The sequence below is a fragment of the Aquarana catesbeiana genome, linkage group LG02 (assembly GCF_042186555.1).
Source record: "Aquarana catesbeiana isolate 2022-GZ linkage group LG02, ASM4218655v1, whole genome shotgun sequence".
NCBI lineage: Eukaryota > Metazoa > Chordata > Amphibia > Anura > Ranidae > Aquarana > Aquarana catesbeiana.
Window position 1 is genome coordinate 810,916,163 of NC_133325.1, and position 24,622 is coordinate 810,940,784.

Sequence of the window (24,622 nt, forward strand, 5' to 3'; positions counted from 1 at the left end):
TACAGAGGAGCTTACACTCTAATGTCCCCTCCCCCACAGTCACATCAGTCTCTGTACAGAGGAGCTTACACTCTAATGTCCCCTCCCCCCACAGTCACATCAGTCTCTGTACAGAGGAGCTTACACTCTAATGTCCCCTCCCCCACAGTCACATCAGTCTCTGTACAGAGGAGCTTACACTCTAATGTCCCCTCCCCCCCACAGTCACATCAGTCTCTATACAGAGGAGCTTACACTCTAATGTCCCCTCCCCCCACAGTCACATCAGTCTCTATACAGAGGAGCTTACACTCTAATGTCCCCTCCCCCCACAGTCACATCAGTCTCTGTACAGAGGAGCTTACACTCTAATGTCCCCTCCCCCACAGTCACATCAGTCTCTATACAGAGGAGCTTACACTCTAATGTCCCCTCCCCCCACAGTCACATCAGTCTCTATACAGAGGAGCTTACACTCTAATGTCCCCTCCCCCACAGTCACATCAGTCTCTGTACAGAGGAGCTTACACTCTAATGTCCCCTCCCCCCACAGTCACATCAGTCTCTGTACAGAGGAGCTTACACTCTGATGTCCCCTCCCCCACACATCAGTCTCTGTACAGAGGAGCTTACACTCTAATGTCCCCTCCCCCACAGTCACATCAGTCTCTGTACAGAGGAGCTTACACTCTAATGTCCCCTCCCCCACAGTCACATCAGTCTCTATACAGAGGAGCTTACACTCTAATGTCCCCTCCCCCCACAGTCACATCAGTCTCTATACAGAGGAGCTTACACTCTAATGTCCCCTCCCCCACAGTCACATCAGTCTCTGTACAGAGGAGCTTACACTCTAATGTCTCCTCCCCCCACAGTCACATCAGTCTCTATACAGAGGAGCTTACACTCTAATGTCCCCTCCCCCCACAGTCACATCAGTCTCTATACAGAGGAGCTTACACTCTAATGTCCCCTCCCCCACAGTCACATCAGTCTCTGTACAGAGGAGCTTACACTCTAATGTCCCCTCCCCCCACAGTCACATCAGTCTCTATACAGAGGAGCTTACACTCTAATGTCCCCTCCCCCACACATCAGTCTCTGTACAGAGGAGCTTACACTCTAATGTCCCCTCCCCCACAGTCACATCAGTCTCTGTACAGAGGAGCTTACACTCTAATGTCCCCTCCCCCACAGTCACATCAGTCTCTATACAGAGGAGCTTACACTCTAATGTCCCCTCCCCCCACAGTCACATCAGTCTCTATACAGAGGAGCTTACACTCTAATGTCCCCTCCCCCACAGTCACATCAGTCTCTATACAGAGGAGCTTACACTCTAATGTCCCCTCCCCCCACAGTCACATCAGTCTCTGTACAGAGGAGCTTACACTCTAATGTCCCCTCCCCCACAGTCACATCAGTCTCTATACAGAGGAGCTTACACTCTAATGTCCCCTCCCCCCACAGTCACATCAGTCTCTATACAGAGGAGCTTACACTCTAATGTCCCCTCCCCCCACAGTCACATCAGTCTCTGTACAGAGGAGCTTACACTCTAATGTCCCCTCCCCCTACAGTCACATCAGTCTCTGTACAGAGGAGCTTACACTCTAATGCCCCCTCCCCCCACAGTCACATCAGTCTCTATACAGAGGAGCTTACACTCTAATGTCCCCTCCCCCCACACATCAGTCTCTATACAGAGGAGCTTACACTCTAATGTCCCCTCCCCCTACAGTCACATCAGTCTCTGTACAGAGGAGCTTACACTCTAATGTCCCCTCCCCACACAGTCACATCAGTCTCTGTACAGAGGAGCTTACACTCTAATGTCCCCTCCCCCACAGTCACATCAGTCTCTATACAGAGGAGCTTACACTCTAATGTCCCCTCCCCCCACAGTCACATCAGTCTCTATACAGAGGAGCTTACACTCTAATGTCCCCTCCCCCCACAGTCACATCAGTCTCTATACAGAGGAGCTTACACTCTAATGTCCCCTCCCCCCACACATCAGTCTCTATACAGAGGAGCTTACACTCTAATGTCCCCTCCCCCCACAGTCACATCAGTCTCTATACAGAGGAGCTTACACTCTAATGTCCCCTCCCCCCCACAGTCACATCAGTCTCTATACAGAGGAGCTTACACTCTAATGTCCCCTCCCCCCACAGTCACATCAATCTCTATACAGAGGAGCTTACACTTTAATGTCGTCGTCCCCAATCACTCACCATTATTATTATACATTTATATAGCTCTGACATATACCGTGGTGCTGTACAGAGAGCAGGGTATGTGGAGAGGGGGAGGAGTGGAGGTGGGGAGGGGGAGGGGTTGCTGGTTTCAGGGAGAGAGAGGTGATGAGGTTATTATAAAGCTGTAATCACTCTTATTGTTCTCATCACAATGCTGGACCCAGGAGCTGACCATCAGGAGCCCAGAGAGATACACATACAATAGTCCCCTTCATTGTCCAATATCACCTGTTATATGACAGATAATATTATGTGATATCATCATCGTCATCGTCATCGTCGTCGTCGTCGTCGTCGTCATCGTCATCATCATCGTCATCATCATCATCGTCATCGTCATCATCATCATCATCATCATCATCATCATCGTCTATGTTAACCCTTCACTGGGCGAACCTTTCCAAGGATAGAGTGTGAGCAAAGTCCCTCAATCTACAGGAACAGATATGGGTGTCTTCCTCTGTACAGGATTAGATATTGGGGTCTGTCCATGCATAGGAACAGATATGGGGGTTTTCCTCTGTACAGGAACATATATAGGGGTCTTCCTCTGTACAGGAACAGATATGGGGGTCTTCCTCTGTACAGGAACAGATATGGGGGTGTTCCTCTGTACAGGAACATATATAGGGGTCTTCCTCTGTACAGGAACAGATATGGGGGTCTTCCTCTGTACAGGAACAGATATGGGGGTTTTCCTCTGTACAGGAACATATATAGGGGTCTTCCTCTGTACAGGAACAGATATGGGGGTCTTCCTCTGTACAGGAACAGATATGGGGGTGTTCCTCTGTACAGGAACATATATAGGGGTCTTCCTCTGTACGGGAACAGATATGGGGGTCTTCCTCTGTACAGGAACAGATATGGGGGTCCAGGACACTGTACAGCTGAAGTCAGTTGTATAGGGGGGTGGGGATGGGCAGTAGTAGGAGGAATTGCCCCTGTGCCCCTCCCTAATCCCATCATTCAGCTCTGGACACAATACATTTCAGAGACATACATAAGAAGCAAACCACATTCACTATGTACCCCCAACAGAGAGACCCCCGAATCTGGCTGCTAGCTGCTACACTGCTCTACCACACAGGTAATTACCACCCCTATCCTTTCTATATTGCTCTAATACACAGGTAAATATTTTCCCTATGTACAGGAATAGATATGGGGGTCTTCCTATGTACAGAAGCATTCTCTCCATTACAAGAACAGATATGGGGGTCTTCTTCTGTACAGGAACAGATATGGGGGTGTTCCTCTGTACAGGACTTGATATGGGGGTGTTCCTCTGTACAGGAACCGATATGGGGGTCTTTCTCTATACAGGAACAGATATGGGGGTCTTTCTCTATACAGGAACAGATATGGGGGTCTTCTCTACAGGAACAGATATGGGGGTCTTCTTATATTCAGAAACAGATATGGGGGTCTTCCTCTGTACAGGAAAAGATATGGGGTCTCCATCTTTACAAGAACAGATATGGGGGTCTTCCTCTGTACAGGAACAGATATGGGGGTCTCCATCTTTACAGGAACAGATATGGGGTCTTCTTCTGTACATGAACAGATATGGGTGGTGTTCCCCTGTACCGGAATATATATGGGGATCTTCCTTTGTACAGGAACAGATATGGGGGGTCTTCCCCTGTACAGGAACAGATATTGGGGTCTCCATCTTTACAGGAACAGATATGGGGGTCTTCCTCTGTACAGGAACAGATATGGGGGTCTTCCTCTGTACAGGAACAGATATTGGGGTCTTACCCTGTACAGGAACAGATATGGGGGTATTCCTCTGTACAGGAACAGATATGGGGGTGTTCCTCTGTACAGGAACAGATATGGGGGTCTTCCTCTGTACAGGAACAGATATTGGGGTCTTACCCTGTACAGGAACAGATATGGGGGTCTTCCTCTGTACAGGAACAGATATGGGGGTCTTCCTCTGTACAGGAACAGATATGGGGGTCTTCCTCTGTACAGGAACAGATATGGGGGTGTTCCTCTGTACAGGAACAGATATAGGGGTCTTCCTCTGTACAGGTACAGATATGGGGGTGCTCCTCTGTACAGGAACAGATATGGGGGTCTTTCTCTGTACAGGTACAGATATGGGGGTGCTCCTCTGTACAGGAACAGATATGGGGGTGTTCCTCTGTACAGGAACAGATATGGGGGTGTTCCTCTGTACAGGAACAGATATGGGGGTCTTCCTCTGTACAGGAACAGATATTGGGGTCTTCCTCTGTACAGGAACAGATATTGGGGTCTTCCTCTGTACAGGAACAGATATGGGGGTCTTCCTCTGTACAGGAACAGATATGGGGGTCTTCCTCTGTACAGGAACAGATATGGGGGTCTTCCTCTGTACAGGAACAGATATGGGGGTCTTCCTCTGTACAGGAACAGATATGGGGGTCTTCCTCTGTACAGGAACAGATATTGGGGTGTTCCTCTGTACAGGAACAGATATGGGGGTCTCCATCTTTACAGGAACAGATATGGGGTCTTCCTCTGTACAGGAACAAATACGGGGGTCTTCTTGTGTACAGGAACAGATACGGGGGTCTTCTTCTGTACATGAACAGATATGGGTGGTGTTCCCCTGTACCGGAATATATATGGGGATCTTCCTTTGTACAGGAACAGATATGGGGGTCTTCCCCTGTACAGGAACAGATATTGGGGTCTCCATCTTTACAGGAACAGATATGGGGGTCTTCCTCTGTACAGGAACAGATATGGGGGTGTTCCTCTGTACAGGAACAGATATGGGGGTGTTCCTCTGTACAGGAACAGATATGGGGGTCTTCCTCTGTACAGGAACAGATATTGGGGTCTTCCTCTGTACAGGAACAGATATTGGGGTCTTCCTCTGTACAGGAACAGATATGGGGGTCTTCCTCTGTACAGGAACAGATATGGGGGTGTTCCTCTGTACAGGAACAGATATGGGGGTCTTCCTCTGTACAGGAACAGATATTGGGGTGTTCCTCTGTACAGGAACAGATATGGGGGTCTCCATCTTTACAGGAACAGATATGGGGGTCTTCCTCTGTACAGGAACAAATACGGGGGTCTTCTTGTGTACAGGAACAGATATGGGGGTCTCCATCTTTACAGAAACAGATATGGGTAACATACACTTTTTTCTGAACAGGAGGAGATATGGGTGTCTTCCTCTGTACAGGATTAGATATTGGGGTCTGTCCATGCATAGGAACAGATATGGGGGTCTTCCTCTGTACAGGAACATATATAGGGGTCTTCCTCTGTACGGGAACAGATATGGGGGTCCAGGACACTGTACAGCTGAAGTCAGTTGTATAGGGGGGTGGGGATGGGCAGTAGTAGGAGGAATTGCCCCTGTGCCCCTCCCTAATCCCATCATTCAGCTCTGGACACAATACATTTCAGAGACATCCAGAAGAAGCAAACCACATTCACTATGTACCCCCAACAGAGAGACCCCCGAACCTGGCTGCTAGCTGCTACACTGCTCTACCACACAGGTAATTACCACCCCTATCCTTTCTATATTGCTCTAATACACAGGTAAATATTTTCCCTATGTACAGGAATAGATATGGGGGTCTTCCTATGTACAGAAGCATTCTCTCCATTACAAGAACAGATATGGGGTCTTCTTCTGTACAGGAACAGATATGGGGGTGTTCCTCTGTACAGGAACAGATATGGGGGTGTTCCTCTGTACAGGAACCGATATGGGGGTCTTTCTCTATACAGGAACAGATATGGGGGTCTTCTCTACAGGAACAGATATGGGGGTCTTCTTATATTCAGAAACAGATATGGGGGTCTTCCTCTGTACAGGAAAAGATATGGGGGTCTCCATCTTTACAAGAACAGATATGGGGGTCTTCCTCTGTACAGGAACAGATATGGGGGTCTCCATCTTTACAGGAACAGATATGGGGTCTTCTTCTGTACATGAACAGATATGGGTGGTGTTCCCCTGTACCGGAATATATATGGGGATCTTCCTTTGTACAGGAACAGATATGGGGGTCTTCCCCTGTACAGGAACAGATATTGGGGTCTCCATCTTTACAGGAACAGATATGGGGGTCTTCCTCTGTACAGGAACAGATATGGGGGTGTTCCTCTGTACAGGAACAGATATGGGGGTCTTCCTCTGTACAGGAACAGATATTGGGGTCTTACCCTGTACAGGAACAGATATGGGGGTATTCCTCTGTACAGGAACAGATATGGGGGTGTTCCTCTGTACAGGAACAGATATGGGGGTCTTCCTCTGTACAGGAACAGATATGGGGGTCTTCCTCTGTACAGGAACAGATATTGGGGTCTTACCCTGTACAGGAACAGATATGGGGGTCTTCCTCTGTACAGGAACAGATATGGGGGTCTTCCTCTGTACAGGAACAGATATTGGGGTCTTCCTCTGTACAGGTACAGATATTGGGGTGCTCCTCTGTACAGGAACAGATATGGGGGTGTTCCTCTGTACAGGAACAGATATGGGGGTCTTCCTCTGTACAGGAACAGATATTGGGGTCTTCCTCTGTACAGGAACAGATATTGGGGTCTTCCTCTGTACAGGAACAGATATGGGGGTCTTCCTCTGTACAGGAACAGATATGGGGGTGTTCCTCTGTACAGGAACAGAAAAGGGGGGTCTTCCTCTGTACAGGAACAAATACGGGGGTCTTCTTGTGTACAGGAACAGATATGGGGGTCTCCATCTTTACAGAAACAGATATGGGTAACATACACTTTTTTCTGAACAGGAGGAGATATGGGTGTCTTCCTCTGTACAGGATTAGATATTGGGGTCTGTCCATGCATAGGAACAGATATGGGGGTCTTCCTCTGTACAGGAACATATATAGGGGTCTTCCTCTGTACGGGAACAGATATGGGGGTCCAGGACACTGTACAGCTGAAGTCAGTTGTATAGGGGGGTGGGGATGGGCAGTAGTAGGAGGAATTGCCCCTGTGCCCCTCCCTAATCCCATCATTCAGCTCTGGACACAATAAATTTCAGAGACATCCAGAAGAAGCAAACCACATTCACTATGTACCCCCAACAGAGAGACCCCCGCACCTGGCTGCTAGCTGCTACACTGCTCTACCACACAGGTAATTACCACCCCTATCCTTTCTATACTGCTCTAATACACAGGTAAATATTTTCCCTATGTACAGGAATAGATATGGGGGTCTTCCTATGTACAGAAGCATTCTCTCCATTACAAGAACAGATATGGGGGTCTTCTTCTGTACAGTAACAGATATGGGGGTGTTCCTCTGTACAGGAACAGATATGGGGGTGTTCCTCTGTACAGGAACCGATATGGGGGTCTTTCTCTATACAGGAACAGATATGGGGGTCTTCTCTACAGGAACAGATATGGGGGTCTTCTTATATTCAGAAACAGATATGGGGGTCTTCCTCTGTACAGGAAAAGATATGGGGTCTCCATCTTTACAAGAACAGATATGGGGGTCTTCCTCTGTACAGGAACAGATATGGGGGTCTCCATCTTTACAGGAACAGATATGGGGTCTTCTTCTGTACATGAACAGATATGGGTGGTGTTCCCCTGTACCGGAATATATATGGGGATCTTCCTTTGTACAGGAACAGATATGGGGGTCTTCCCCTGTACAGGAAAAGATATTGGGGTCTCCATCTTTACAGGAACAGATATGGGGTCTTCCTCTGTACAGGAACAGATATGGGGGTCTTCATCTGTACAGGAACAGATATGGGGGTCTTCCTCTGTACAGGAACAGATATGGGGGTCTTCATCTGTACAGGAACAGATATGGGGGTCTTCCTCTGTACTGGAACAGATATGGAAGTGGTCCTCTGTACAGGAACAGATATGGGGGTGTTCATCTGTACAGGAACAGATCTGGGGGCCTTCTCCTGTACAGGAACAGATATGGGGTTTCCATCTTTACAGGAACAGATATGGGGGTCTTCCTCCGTACAGGAACATATATGGGGGTCTCCATCTTTACAGGAACAGATATGGGGGCCTTCCTCTGTACAGGAACAGATATGGGGGTCTTCCTCTGTACAGGAACAGATATGGGGGTCTTCCTCTGTACAGGAACATATATGGGGGTCTCCATCTTTACAGGAACAGATATGGGGTCTTCCTCTGTACATACACAGATATGGGTGGTGTTCCCCTGTACAGGAACAAATACGGGGGTATTCTTGTGTACAGGAACAGATATGAGGGTCTTCCACTGTACAGGAACAGATATGGGGTCTTCCCCTGTACAGGAACAGATATTGGGGTGTTCCTCTGTACAGGAACAGATATGGGGTCTCCATCTTTACAGGAACAGATATGGGGAACATACACTTTTTTCTGAACAGGAGGAGATATGGGGGTCTTTCAATGTACAGGATTAGATATTGGGGTCTGTCCATGCATAGGAACAGATATGGGGGTCTTCTTATATTCAGGAACAGATATGGGGATTTTCGTTTTTACGTGAACAGATATAGGGGTCTTTCTCTGTACAGGAACAGATATGGGGGTCTTCCTCTGTACAGGAACAGATATGGGGGTCTTCCTCAGTACAGGAACAGATATGGGGGTCTTCCTCTGTACAGGAACAGATATGGGGGTCTTCCTCTGTACAGGAACAGATATGGGGGTCTTCCTCTGTACAGGAACAGATATGGGGGTCTTCCTCTGTACAGGAACAGATATGGGGGTCTTCCTCTGTACGGGAACAGATATGGGGGTCCAGAACACTGTACAGCTGAAGTCAGTTGTATAGGGGGATGGGGATGGGCAGTAGTAGGAGGAATTGCCCCTGTGCCCCTCCCTAATCCCATCATTCAGCTCTGGACACAATAAATTTCAGAGACATACATAAGAAGCAAACCACATTCACTATGTACCCCCAACAGAGAGACCCCCGAACCTGGCTGCTAGCTGCTACACTGCTCTACCACACAGGTAATTACCACCCCTATCCTTTCTATATTGCTCTAATACACAGGTAAATATTACCCCCCTCAAATCTATACTGCTTTAATACACAGATTAGTACTGCCCCCTCCCTTTCTATACTACTCTAATACACAGATAATTATTTTCCCTATGTACAGGAATAGATATGGGGGTCTTCCTATGTACAGAAGCATTCTCTCCATTACAAGAACAGATATTGGGGTCTTTCTCTATACAGGAACAGATACAGGGGTCTTCCTCTGTACAGGAACAGATATGGGGGTCTTGCTCTGTACAGGAACAGATATGGGGGTGTCCCCTGAACAGGAACAGATATGGGGGTCTTCCTCTGTACAGGAACAGATATGGGGGTCTTCCTCTGTACAGGAACAGATATGGGGGTGTTCCTCTGTACAGGACTTGATATGGGGGTCTTCCTCTGAACAGGAACAGATATGGGGGTCTTTCTCTATACAGGAACAGATATTGAGATCTTCCTCTGTACAGGAACAGGTATGGGGGTCTTCTCTACAGGAACAGATATGGGGGTCTTCTTATATTCAGGAACAGATATGGGGGTCTTCCTTTGTACATGAACAGATATTGGGGTCTCCATCTTTACAGAAACAGATATGGGGGTCTTCCTATTCCTCTGTACAGGAACAGATATGGGGTCTTCTTCTGTACATGAACAGATATGGGTGGTGTTCCCCTGTACAGGAACAAATACGGGGGTCTTCTTATGTACAGGAACAGATATTGGGGTTTTCCTCTGTACAGGAATAGATATGGGGGTCTAACCCTGTACAGGACCAGATATTGGGGTATTCTTCTGTACAGGAACAGATATGGGGGTCTAACCCTGTACAGGACCAGATATTGGGGTATTCCTCTGTACATGAACAGATATGGGGTCTTCCCCTGTACAGGAACAGATATGGGTGGTGTTCCCCTGTACAGTAACAAATATGGGGGTCTTCTTGTGTACAGGAACAGATATGGGGGTCTTCCTCTATACAGATATGGAGGGTGTTCCTTTGTTCCCCTGTACAAGGAACAGATATGGGGGTTTTCCTCTTTACAGAAATAGATATGGGGGTCTCCCCCTGTACAGGAACAGATATGGGGTCTTCTCCTGTACAGAAACAGATATGGGGGTCTTCTTGAGTACAGGAACAGATACGGGGGTTTTCCTCTGTACATGTACAGATATGGCGGATGTCCCGCTGTACAGGAACAGATATGGGGTGTTTATTTGTACAGGAACAGATATGGGGGTCTCCATCTTTACAGGAACAGATATGGGGTCTATCTCTGTACATGAACAGATATGGGGTTTTCCTCTATACAGGTATGGGGGGTGTTCCTTTGTTCCCCTGTACAGGAACAGATATGGGGGTGTTCCTCTGTACAGAAACAGTTATAAGGGTCTTCCTCTGTACAGGAACAGATATGGGGGTGTTCCTCTGTACAGAAACAGTTATAAGGGTCTTCCTCTGTACAGGAACAGATATGGGGGTGTTCCCCTGAACAGGAACCGATATAGGGGTCTTCCCCAGTACAGGAACAGATATGGGGGTCTTCCTCTGTACAGGAACAGATATGGGGGTCTCCAACTTTACAGGAACAGATATGGGGAACATACACTTTTTTCTGAACAGGAGGAGATATGGGTGTCTTTCAATGTACAGGATTAGATATTGGGGTCTGTCCATGCATAGGAACAGATATGGGGGTCTTCTTATATTCAGGAACAGATATGGGGGTTTTCGTTTTTACGTGAACAGATATAGGGGTCTTTCTCTGTACAGGAACAGATATGGGGGTCTTCCTCTGTACAGGAACAGATATGGGGGTCTTCCTCTGTACAGGAACAGATATGGGGGTCTTCCTCTGTACAGGAACAGATATGGGGGTCTTCCTCTGTACAGGAACAGATATGGGGGTCTTCCTCTGTACAGGAACAGATATGGGGGTCTTCCTCTGTACAGGAACAGATATGGGGGTCTTCCTCTGTACAGGAACAGATATGGGGGTCCAGAACACTGTACAGCTGAAGTCAGTTGTATAGGGGGGTGGGGATGGGCAGTAGTAGGAGGAATTGCCCCTGTGCCCCTCCCTAATCCCATCATTCAGCTCTGGACACAATAAATTTCAGAGACATACATAAGAAGCAAACCACATTCACTATGTACCCCCAACGGAGAGACCCCCGAACCTGGCTGCTAGCTGCTACACTGCTCTACCACACAGGTAATTACCACCCCTATCCTTTCTATATTGCTCTAATACACAGGTAAATATTACCCCCCTCAAATCTATACTGCTTTAATACACAGATTAGTACTGCCCCCTCCCTTTCTATACTACTCTAATACACAGGTAATTATTTTCCCTATGTACAGGAATAGATATGGGGTCTTCCTATGTACAGAAGCATTCTCTCCATTACAAGAACAGATATTGGGGTCTTCTTCTGTACAGGAACAGATACAAGGGTCTTCCTCTGTACAGGAACAGATATGGGGGTCTTCCTCTGTACAGGAACAGATATGGGGGTGTCCCTCTGTACAGGACTTGATATGGGGGTCTTCCTCTGAACAGGAACAGATATGGGGGTCTTTCTCTATACAGGAACAGATATTGAGGTCTTCCTCTGTACAGGAACAGGTATGGGGGTCTTCTCTACAGGAACAGATATGGGGGTCTTCTTATATTCAGGAACAGATATGGGGGTCTTCCTTTGTACATGAACAGATATTGGGGTCTCCATCTTTACAGAAACAGATATGGGGGTCTTCCTATTCCTCTGTACAGGAACAGATATGGGGTCTTCTTCTGTACATGAACAGATATGAGTGGTGTTCCCCTGTACAGGAACAAATACGGGGGTCTTCTTGTGTACAGGAACAGATATTGGGGTTTTCCTCTGTACAGGAACAGATATGGGGGTCTAACCCTGTACAGGACCAGATATTGGGGTATTCCTCTGTACAGGAACAGATATGGGGTCTTCCCCTGTACATGAACAGATATGGGTGGTGTTCCCCTGTACAGTAACAAATATGGGGGTCTTCTTGTGTACAGGAACAGATATGGGGGTCTTCCTCTATACAGATATGGAGGGTGTTCCTTTGTTCCCCTGTACAAGGAACAGATATGGGGGTTTTCCTCTTTACAGAAATAGATATGGGGGTCTCCCCCTGTACAGGAACAGATATGGGGTCTTCTCCTGTACAGAAACAGATATGGGGGTCTTCTTGAGTACAGGAACAGATACGGGGGTTTTCCTCTGTACATGTACAGATATGGCGGATGTCCCGCTGTACAGGAACAGATATGGGGTGTTTATTTGTACAGGAACAGATATGGGGGTCTTCCTCTGTATAGGAACAGATATGGGGGTGTTCCTCTGTATAGGAACAGATGTGGGGGTCTTCCTCTGTACAGGAACAGATATGGGGGTGTTCCTCTGTATAGGAACAGATGTGGGGGTCTTCCTCTGTACAGGAACAGATATGGGGGTCTCCATCTTTACAGGAACAGATATGGGGTCTTCCTCTGTACATGAACAGATATGGGGTCTTCCTCTGTACAGAAACCGATATAGGGGTTTTCCTCTATACAGGTATGGGGGGTGTTCCTTTGTTCCCCTGTACAGGAACAGATATGGGGGTGTTCCTCTGTACAGAAACAGTTATAAGGGTCTTCCTCTGTACAGGAACAGATATGGGGGTGTTCCCCTGAACAGGAACCGATATAGGGGTCTTCCCCAGTACAGGAACAGATATGGGGGTCTTCCTCTGTACAGGAACAGATATGGGGGTCTCCAACTTTACAGAAACAGATATGGGGTCTTTTTATATTTAGGAACAGATATGGGGGTCTTCCTTTCTACAGGAAGAGACATGGGGGTCTTCCTCTCTACCGGAACAGATATAGGGGTCTTCCTATGTACAGGAACATATATGGGGTCTCCATCTTTACAGGAACAGATATGGGGGTGTTCCTCTGTACAGGAACAGATATGGGGGTCATCCCCGGTACAGTTACAGATATGGGGGTCTTCCTCTGTACAGGAACAGATATGGGGTCATCCCCTGTACAGGAACAGATATGGGGGTCATCCTCTGTACAGGAACAGATATGGGGGTCTTCCTCTGTACAGGAACAGATATGGGGGTCTTCCTCTGTACAGGAAAAGATATGGGGGTATTCCTCTGTACAGGAACAGATATGGGGGTCTTCCTCTGTACAGGAACAGATATGGGGGTCTTCCTCTGTACAGGAAAAGATATGGGGGTATTCCTCTGTACAGGAACAGATATGGGGGTCTTCCTCTGTACAGCAACAAATATGGGGGTCTCCATCTTTACAGGAACAGATATGGGGTTCTTTCTCTGTACAGGAACAGATATGGGGGTCTTCCTCTGTACAGCAACAAATATGGGGGTCTCCATCTTTACAGGAACAGATATGGGGTTCTTTCTCTGTACAGGAACAGATATGGGGGTCTCCATCTTTTCAGGAACATATATGGGGTCTTCCTCTGTACAGGAACAGATATGGGGGTCTTCCTCTGTACAGGAACAGATATGGGCTGTTCCTTTGTACAGGAACAGATATGGGGGTCTCCATCTTTTCAGGAACATATATGGGGTCTTCCTCTGTACAGGAACAAATATGGGGGTTTTCCTCTTTACATGAATAGATTTGGAGGTCTTCCTCTGTACAGGAACAGATATGGGGGTCTTCCTCTATACAGGAACAGATATTGAGGTCTTCCTCTGTACAGGAACAGATATGGGGGTCTCCATCTTTTCAGGAACATATATGGGGTCTTCCTCTGTACAGGAACAGTTATGGGGGTCTTCCTCTGTACAGGAACAGATATGGGCTGTTCCTTTGTACAGGAACAGATATGGGGGTCTCCATCTTTTCAGGAACATATATGGGGTCTTCCTCTGTACAGGAACAGTTATGGGGGTCTTCCTCTGTACAGGAACAGATATGGGCTGTTCCTTTGTACAGGAACAGATATGGGGGTCTCCATCTTTTCAGGAACATATATGGGGTCTTCCTCTGTACAGGAACAAATATGGGGGTTTTCCTCTTTACATGAATAGATATGGGGGTCTTCCCCTGTACAGGAATAGATTTGGAGGTCTTCCTCTGTACAGGAACAGATATGGGGGTCTTCCTCTATACAGGAACAGATATTGAGGTCTTCCTCTGTACAGGAACAGATATGGGGGTCTCCATCTTTACATAAACAGATATGGGGAACATACACTTTTTTCTGAACAGGAGCAGATATGGAGGTCTTTCAATGTACAGGATTAGATATTGGGGTCTGTCCATGCATAGGAACAGATATGCGGGTTGTCTCCTCTACAGGAACAGATATGGGGTCTCCTTATATTCAGGAACAGATATGGGGGTCTTCCTCTGTACAGGAACAGATATAGGGGTCTTCCTCTGTACAGGAACAGATATGGGGGTGTTCCTCTGTACAGGAACAGATATGGGGGTCTTCCTCTGTACAGGAACAGATATGGGGGTCTTCCTCTGTACAGGAACAGATATGGGGGTCCAGAACACTGTACAGCTGAAGTCAGTTGTATAGGGGGATGGGGATGGGCAGTAGTAGGAGGAATTGCCCCTGTGCCCCTCCCTAATCCCATCATTCAGCTCTGGACACAATACATTTCAGAGTCTTCCTATGTACAGGAGCCTTCTCTCCATTACAAGAACAGATATTGGGGTCTTCTTCTGTACAGGAACCAATATAAGGATTGTCATACTGTATGTACAGGAACAGATATGGGGGTCCTTCTTCTGTACAGGAATAGATTCAGGGTCTTCTCCTGCACAGGAACAGATATGGGGTCTTCCTATGTAAAAAAACAGATTTGGGGGTCTTCTCCTGTACAGGAACAGATATGGGGTCTTCTTCTGTACAGGAACAGATATGGGGGTCTTCTTCTGTGCAGGAACTAATAAGGGGGTATTTATATGTACAAGAAACTAATAGGGGGTCTCTCTCTGTACAGGTAGAGATTTGGAGGTTTTCATAGGCACAGGAACAGATATTGGGGTCTTCTGTGCTGGAATGGATATGGGGGTATGTTTCCATGCAGGAAAAGATATGGAGATCTTCTGTACAGGAACATGTATAGGAGTCTTCATATGTAAAAGAACAGGGACTTCCTCTGTACAGGAAGAGATTTGGGGTACAGGACACTGTACAGGTGAAGGGATAGTAGGATGGAGGTCATCATATGTTGCTCAAGTACGCAGGAGGTGATTTCCCCTTCTATTCTGTTCTATCACACTGGTAATCACTGTTCTCTTTCCCTCCTGCAGGTGGCGCTATCTCCCAATTCCTCCATGTGGCCCCTGGGCCCCTGTTCCGCACAGAGGGCTCCTCAATCTTCCTCTGGTGTAATGCCAGTGGTCTCTCAGTGGGAGCCTTTGAGTGGTCGGTGTTCCGGGAACATTCACCTCGGAGAAAGCTGCAGATTGTCAGCTCTGTGGACCCAGACTTCTCCTACGCCATATTCCAGGAGCGGATGGGGGGCAAGAGGGAGATCTACCTGGAAAAGGTGGGAGAAGACATCGCCCGTCTCCATATCACCCACCTGAGGGCACAGGATGCTGGAGAGTATGAATGTTACACCCCAAACCCCACCCACAGATACCAGGGGGCGTACAGCGCCAGTGTCACCCTAAAAGGTAAGTACATATACCTACCTCCCCTTTATATCCTTCTATAATACCCCACATCCTGATATCTGCCCTTCCATTATACCCCAATTGTACCCCACATCCTGATATCTACCCTTCCATTATACCCCAACTTTACCCCACATCCTGATATGTGCCCTTCCATTATACCCCAACTGTACCCCACATCCGGATATCTAACCTTCCATTATACCCCAATTGTACCCCACATCCTGATATCTGCCCTTCCATTATACCTCAACTGTACCCCGCATCCTGATATCTACCCTTCCATTATACCCCAACTTTACGCCACATTCTGATATCTACCCCTCCATTATACCCCAACCATACCCCACATCCTGATATCTAACCTTACATTATACCCCAACTGTACCCCACATCCTGATATCTACCCTTCCATTATACCTCAACTGTACCCCACATCCTGATATCTACCCTTCCATTATACCCCAACTGTACCCCACATCCTGATATCTACCCTTCCATTATACCCCAACTGTACCCCACATCCTATGTGCCCTTCCATTATACCCCAACTGTACCCCACATCCGGATATCTACCCTTCCATTATACCCCAACTGTACCCCACATCCTGATATCTACCCTTCCATTATACCCCAACTGTACCCCATATCTTGATATCTACTCTTCCATTATACCCCAAATGTACCCCACATCCTGATATCTAACTTTCCATTATACCCCAAATGTACCCCACATTCTGATATCTACCCTTCCATTATACCCCAACTGTACCCCACATCCTGATTATCTACCCTTCCATTATACCCAGCTGTACCCTAAATCCTGGTATATACCCTTCCATTATACCCCAACTGTACCCCACATCCTGATTATCTACCCTTCCATTATACCCAGCTGTACCCTAAATCCTGGTATATACCCTTCCATTATATCTCCACTGTACCCCACATCCTGATATCTGCACATTACAGCCCATGGTATCCCAAATCATGATATCTGCATTTTACTAAACCTTACTTACCCCAAATCCCGATATCCAATCTTCTATTATACCCTCACTGTATGCCAAATCCTAATATCTATCTTTCTATTATACTATAAGTGTATCACAAATATCAATATGTACCCTTCCATTATACCCCTACTGTACCCCAAATCTTCCTGATATTTAGGATACTTGGTGTTCTTTCTGCAGTGATCCCAGACTTGCTGCGAGTCTCGGTGCTCTCACCCCAGGAGCTTACACTCCATGAGGATGACCCCCTGAGCATGGTATGTGAAGTTTCCTCCAGCAGGGCCCAGCACACCCACTTCTCCATCACCTGGTACAGGGAGGACTCAGACTCTACCCAGCCCCTCATCAGCCTTTCCAAGCTCTCCATTGTATCGACAGGACCTTCCTTCCAGGACCGTCACCTGACCGGCCAACTACGGCTGGAGAAAGTGTCACCCATCTGGTATCAGCTGACCATGTCTGGCCTGCAGCCCACTGATCAGGCCAAGTACTACTGCCAGGCCACCGAGTGGATCCAAGACCCGGATAGGACCTGGTACCCACTGACCACCATGAGAAGCCAGGTGATTCGAGTCTTTGTGCAGTCATCAGGGACACTGCTGATGGACCGAGCGCCAGGTAACGAAATTTCACCAGAGGAGGAGGTCAGGGACACAGCTGTCTATGGTGGCCAAGGAGAGTCTTGACCAGGGGCATTGCTAGGTCTACAAAAGATCTGGGGCTAGAGCCCATAGCAGCGAAGCAAAGAAAGTCATACGCTTGGGTGGACATACACATGTGTATAATATGTGTGTGCGTGTATGTATGTATATATATATATATATATATATATATATATACAGTATATATATTGTTAAATATCTGATTGTGGATTCCCCCTTACATCAGGGTCCCCAGGGAGCCTCCCCATACATCAGGGTCCACAGAGAGCCTCCCCATACACCAGGGTCCCCTGAGAGCCTCCCCATACATCAGGGCCCCCTGAGAGCCTCCCCATACATCAGGGTCCCCAGAGAGCCTTCCCATACATCAGGGTCCCCAGAGAGCCTCCCCATACATCAGGGTCCCCAGAGAGCCTCCCCATACATCAGGGTCCCCAGAGAGCCTCCCCATACATCAGGGTCCCCAGAGAGCCTCTCCATACATCAGGGCCCCCTGAAAGCCTCCCCATACATCAGAGTCCCCAGAGAGCCTCCCCATACATCAGGGTCCCCTGAAAGCCTCCCCATACATCAGAGTCCCCAGAGAGTCTCCCTATACATCAGAGTCCCCAGAGAGTCTCTCTATACATCAGGGTCCCCAGAGAGCCTCCCCATACATCAGGGTCCTCAGAGAACCTCCCCTTACATCAGGGTCCCCAGAGAGCCTCCCCATACATCAGGGTCCACAGAGAGCCTCCCCATACACCAGGGTCCCCTGAGAGCCTCCCCATACATTAGGGTCCCCAGAGAGCCTCCCCATACATCAGGGTCCCCAGAGAGCCTCCCCATACATCAGGGTCCCCAGAGAGCCTCCCCATACATCGGGGTCCCCAGAGAGCCTCCCCATACATCAGGGCCCCCTGAGAGCCTCCCCATACATCAGAGTCCCCAGAGAGCCTCCCCATACATCAGGGTCCCCTGAAAGCCTCCCCATACATCAGAGTCCCCAGAGAGTCTCCCTATACATCAGGGTCCCCAGAGAGCCTCCCCATACATCAGGGTCCTCAGAGAGCCTCCCCATACATCAGGGTCCCCAGAGAGCCTCCCCATACATCAGGGTCCCCAGAGAGCCTCCCCATACATCAGGGTCCCCAGAGAGCCCCTCCTTACATCAGGGTCCCCAGAGAGCCCCTCCTTACATCAGGGTCCCCAGGGAGCCTCCCCATACATCAGGGTGAGAGAGATGGGGGTGAGAGAGAGGAGGGGTGAGGGCAGGTGAGAGGGGGGTTGGATGAAAAGAGGTGAAAGAGAGAGGGAGAGGGGGGTGACTGAGAGGGGGTGAGGGAGGGTGAGAGAGAGGGGGTGGATGAGAAGGGGTGAAAGAGAGACCCCCTAGCCCTGCCTGCAGTCCCTGCTGTTCCAGCCCCTGTCTGTGTGGTTAGACATGTGTGATCCACCTACCGTCCTCCCGCCCTCGGTCAGCCTGTTTTCTTCCTCTTCTAGTCCTGACAGTCACAGTGAGCTAGGAGAGGAGCTTGGAGAAGGAGTGCAGGCTCTGGGATGCTGCTCAGGGTGGCGGTGACTGTAAGGTCTCGTCTTCTCTCTCTCACTCCTTCCTGGGCTCTTCCCGGCTGCCAAGGCCTCCCCCTCCCTGTTTAAGATGCCTCTGCCCTGTACCCCATTGCCACTGGACCAGCGGCGGGACGATCCAGTCCAGGACCATGACAAGGGGGCTGGGCTCAACTCTTTAGGCCCCATGAACAATAGCACAGAGGAGAAGAAAGTGGAATCCCACTTCGCTTTGAATGCTGTGCAGGGAGGGAGTTGCGGCCGTGACATCACCGGTTGCTAGACACTAGGTGGCTCTAGCAACCAGTGGCCAAGAATAGAACCAGGTGGAGGCGGGGCGGAGGCGGGGCGGAGGCGGAGCCAGCGCTACCACGGCTCAGTCTGCCCCTGTCCCCTGCATTCCGGACTGGGACATACCTGCTAATTGGTAAGAGACTCAAGGCCATGGGCCCCAGACTCGGGGCTATAGCCCCAACAGCCACCCCCTAGAGACGCTACTGGTCTTGACTAGTGTTGAGGTCAGATTTTAGGATACATCAAATTTCCCAAGTTTGAATTCAGCTGGATTCTACAATCTCAAATTCCACTGAAGCCGGTGGGGGATCATTTTGATGACCATTGGTGGCCCTTCATCAGGATGCTAGACAAGTTTTAGCTAAGTCATAGACACCCATTTGGCATGAGGGTCCCCCCAACTGAGTGTCCTTTCACCCCATTGGCTAAAATGCAACTCAAAAATTCAAGTTTGTAAAAATTTTGTTGAATTATAAAAAATGTAAATTGAATCAAAGGTCCGTTCCCCTCATCGCTAGTCCTGATTGTCAGGACCCAATCCCACCTTTGTGTTTTGATGTATTAAAAAATAGGGGGAAATTCATTTTATCAGTTTAGAATTAATCAGAGAATTACATTTAATTAGGTATTTTATGGGGTAAGCGCATAGGGGTCTATTTATAAAGAATTTACCTTCGTCAAACATTCGCTCAGCTACCACGAATAATCCCGCACGTTGCCTTATACATTTCCTATCATTGTCATCTCCATCTAGTGGCCATAATGCAGAATTTTCTTATACCTGAATCAGGAAAATACTGTATTATGGCCACTAGGAGGAGCTAACGATCATAGAAAATAAATGTATTAGGGAAAATACTTTGTGACAGCTGAGCGAATGTTTGAGATATTCATACAGAATTATTTTGTATTTTTAAAAAAAGACAACAGTACGGGGGCAGGGTAGCAAAGTTATTTTTATTTTCCTGGATAAAAAAAAATCTTGTTTTAGCAGTTTTTGGCTCTTTATTGGGGCACCAGCTGAGAATGTGGGAAAGCCCAGAGACCAGAGAGCTTGATGATGTCACAGCTGTGATGTCACTGTGCTTTTTGATGATCTGTTATGTCAGTAACGATCTATGATGTTATTGCAGATGTGATGTCAGCAGTCCGCAGTGCTGCAACGAGGAACGAGCCGCCCCGGATATTCTTTCCTTTCCTGTTACTGCTCCCTCTAGTGGTCTGGACTGTGCGCTACAATGAACTGATCCTCATATTACTCCCTCCAGTGGTCTGAACTGAGTACTACAACAAGATTTTACTGTTATTGCACCCTCCAGTGGTCTGAACTGAGTACTACACCAAGATTTTACTATTATTGCACCCTCCAGTGGTCTGAACTGAGTACTACACCAAGATTTTACTGTTATTGCTCCCTCCAGTGGTCTGAACTGAATACTACAACAAGATTTTACTGTTAATAGACCCTCCAGTGGTCTGAACTGAGTACTACTACAAGTTATAACTGTTATTGCTCCCTCCAGTGGTCTGAGTTGATTACTACAACAAGATATTATTGTTATTGCTCCCTCCATTAGTCTGATCTGTGTACTACAACAAGATATTACTGTTATTGCGCCCTCCGTTAGTCTGATCTGTGTACTACAACAAGATATTACTGTTATTGCGCCCTCCGTTAGTCTGATCTGTGTACTACAACAAGATATTACTGTTATTGCGCCCTCCGTTAGTCTGATCTGTGTACTACAACAAGATATTACTGTTATTGCGCCCTCCGTTAGTCTGATCTGTGTACTACAACAAGATATTACTGTTATTGCTCCCTCCAGTGGTCAGGACAGTGCACTACAAAAAGCTGTTACTGTTAATGCTCCCTCTAGTGGTATAGACTGTGTACTACAACAAGCTATTATTGTTATTGCTCCCTCTAGTGGTTTGGACTGTGCACTACAACCAGATTTTACTGATATTGCGCCCTCTATTGGTCTTTAATGTGCACAATTGGATTGTAGATCTCAATAGGATTATTTTCTTTGAAAAACACACATATTCCCTAAGGAACTCCCTGAATAAGTTTGATGTTATCTGGTCTAGATGGCTTCAGTCTATGCCTTAGGTACCATGTTAACCAATGGGTACTGTGTACTTTGTAACACTGAATACTGTTTTTTTTTTTTTTTTTTTTGGTGTTCAAATATACTCTGAGTGTGCGGGGGGGGGGGGGGGGAGGGGGGGGTTTATTGAAAGGGGGTGGTCTGTGGGTTTTTTTTCTTTGGTTTTGGTTTGGTGTGATTTCTATTTTTGTGGTTTTGTCTGTATTGTGTTAATGTTGTTTTCAAATAAAATAATAAAAAGGATTTGATTTTTTAAAAAAGCTGTTCCTGTTATTGCTCCCTCCATTGGTCTGGACAGTGCACTGCAACAAGCTGTTCTTGTTATTGTTCCCTCCAGTTCTCTGGACTGTATACTACAACAAGCTGTTGTAGTATACAGTCCAGACTGAGACCATTGCTCCCTCCAGTGGTCAGTATTGTGCACTACAAAACATTATTACTGTTATTGCTCCCCCCCAGTGGTTTCTATTGTGTACTGCGGCAAGATTTTACTGTTATTGCTCCCTCCAGTAGTCTGGACTGTGCACTACAACACAATTTTACTGTTATTGCTCCCTCCAGTGGTCTGTATTCTGCACTACAAGATTTTACGGTTATTGCTCCCTCCAGTGGTCTGTATTCTGCACTACAAGATATTACTGTTATTGCTCCCTCCAGTGGTCTGAACTGTGCACTACAAGATATTACTGTTATTGCTCCCTCCAGTGGTCTGTATTGTGCACTACAAGATATTACTGTTATTGCTCCCTCCAGTGGTCTGAACTGTGCACTACAAGATATTACTGTTATTGCTCCCTCCAGTGGTCTGTATTGTGCACTACAAGATATTACTGTTATTGCTCCCTCCAGTGGTCTGTATTGTGCACTACAAGATATTACTGTTATTGCTCCCTCCAGTGGTCTGAACTGTGCGCTACAAGGTATTACTGTTATTGCTCCCTCCAGTGGTCTGAACTGAGTACTACAACAAGATTTTACTGTTAATAGACCCTCCAGTGGTCTGAACTGTGCGCTACAAGATATTACTGTTATTGCTCCCTCCAGTGGTCTGGACTGTGCATACAACAAGATTTTACTGTTATTGCTCCCTCCAGTGGTCAGGACAGTGCACTACAACCAGCTGTTACTGTCATTACTCCCTCCAGTGGTCTGGACTGTGCACTACACTAAATCTTAAAAGTCTTCTAGATGAAGAAGAAAACATCTAGTATTTAAAGCTTAGAGGAATAATTGGGAATATCGGGAGCTGCCCTTCAAACACTCTCATGAGTCTACAGGGATGATGGGTCTGGTGAACTAAACACGATCCAATGCAATATGAAGAGCACCTGTCACAAAGCAAGTCACCAGTGCCCTGAGACAGACATTCCCCAATAATAGTGATGTCACATTGGCACTTCATTTCCAATGAGTGATGACTTATCCCTTCATAGACCCGAGCACACAGGTACTCTTCAATCTGCTACTATGTAATATAAAATAATAATAACCTCCATCCTGAACACACCTGATTGGTTTATATACCCCAAGGGGTCTCCAGTTGTAGCTCAGACATCTTCTGTCCATATTATAGGATTTGGAGGATCTCCATATGGGCCACACCCACACCAACTCCATTCTGTAAATTCAATGGGGTCTTTTATTGTATAACAAACAACCCCCTCCCCCCTCTCAATAATTCAATACGAATCCAATAGACACCACGATAGATGTGATAAAAATACAATTCTCCATCCGTAGATTTCCCAATAGTGGACTGGAAATGATTGGATCACATTGATACAAAACCTTTTCCCTCCCGATTCTTGGACACCATTAGATAGAAAGCGACTTCTCCATAGATCAGATTGTATAACGATTGGATGGGTGTGGGAACCTTCAAGGAGAAATAGAAAGGCTTTGGGGTTATTTTCTCTGAACTTTTTTAAACTTTTGTTTTTTTGTGTGTTTTTGCATTTTGTATATAAACTGTTTTACAGATAAACATTTAAAGCTGAATCTCCATATACTTTTCTGCCCCTCCCCCTACCCAATCAACATAGTAATGAAAAGAAAACTGTTCTTTTCATTACACCCAATGACATCATCACTGGCTCTCTGTGCCTCTCTATGTAATACAAGCAGATCACAGAGGGTGGAAGGGGCTGTACCTAGCTTCCTGAAAACAAAAGGTAACGCCCACATGTAAAGCTGAGCCTCCATGATTGAAAGAACTGAAGAAAGGGGGCGGGCCAGGGACAGTAAGGCTGGGGGAGCAAAGAGCTAGATAATACTGGATGATGTCCTCCAGCCAGGAAATGGGGCGGGGCTCTATCTGACTTGCTGCGGCTTCTGATGCACATTGTGAGAAGCTCACAGTGTGCAGTGAAATCAGAGTAATCCACTTCTGTACAGAACAGACTGAAGGGAAGGATGGGAAGGGTGGAGGTCAGATTTAATATATGAAAAATAATTTGCAGAGCACTAAGGGTCAGGACTGATGTTAGAAACCACGGGGCCCCACACAGCCAACCTGGCCGCCCCCCTCCCCCCCAAATAAACACAGTTTACTATGTTTCAGCTAGGAATGAACACAGTTGGAGATCGGTGGTGATCACTCATTGTGTTCATTCAGGAAAGGAATGGGCTAGTAAATGTGACATATTTACTGGACCCTTCCCCCACTCTCCATCCTGAAGGAGCCTATTGTGTGCTTGCAGCTGCCATTGGGGAGAAGAGGAAGGAAGTAGGAAGCATTTCGGGGAGTGGAGGGCGCACAGGGGGGGCCTGAGCAAAAGGGGGCAACGTATGGTGTACAGGGAGGGTGATCGTACGGCAAAGAAGGGGGGAGGGGGGCGATTACTGGAACCCACCTCCTGTATGTCTCTCTCTGCAGCAGCTGAAATCTGACAGGAGGGAAAGCAGCCGCTTCAGAGAGAGCCATACAGGGGATCAGTTTGCTGATAACCCTCCCTGCCCACATCCAATTGATCCAGCTGCCTGGGCCCCCCTGCTGGTCGGGGGCCCTGACCAGGAGGACCAGTGGCACCCCCTTATCCACGGCCCTGC

At 47.4% G+C, this 24,622-nt stretch overlaps 1 protein-coding gene across 1 annotated transcript; it reads left to right on the forward strand.

Moving 5' to 3' along the window:
• Window positions 1–11,817: 11,817 nt before the first annotated feature.
• LOC141127821 (immunoglobulin superfamily member 3-like) lies at window positions 11,818–17,642 on the forward strand. Its single transcript, XM_073614629.1, has 3 exons — window positions 11,818–11,875; window positions 15,572–15,940; window positions 17,137–17,642. The coding sequence occupies exons 1-3, from the start codon at window positions 11,818–11,820 to the stop codon at window positions 17,640–17,642; spliced, it is 933 nt and encodes a 310-aa protein (XP_073470730.1).
• The last annotated feature ends 6,980 nt before the right edge of the window (window positions 17,643–24,622 follow it).

Bases quoted from the DNA above. Each gene is read 5' to 3' on its own strand.
- LOC141127821 (XM_073614629.1), top strand. From the start codon at position 11,818: ATGGGGGTCTTTCTCTATACAGGAACAGATATTGAGGTCTTCCTCTGT. The intron at 11,876-15,571 runs GTATGGGGGTCT...TCCCTCCTGCAG, and splicing joins CTTCCTCTGTACAGGAACAG to GTGGCGCTATCTCCCAATTC. The intron at 15,941-17,136 runs GTAAGTACATAT...TTCTTTCTGCAG, and splicing joins CGCCAGTGTCACCCTAAAAG to TGATCCCAGACTTGCTGCGA.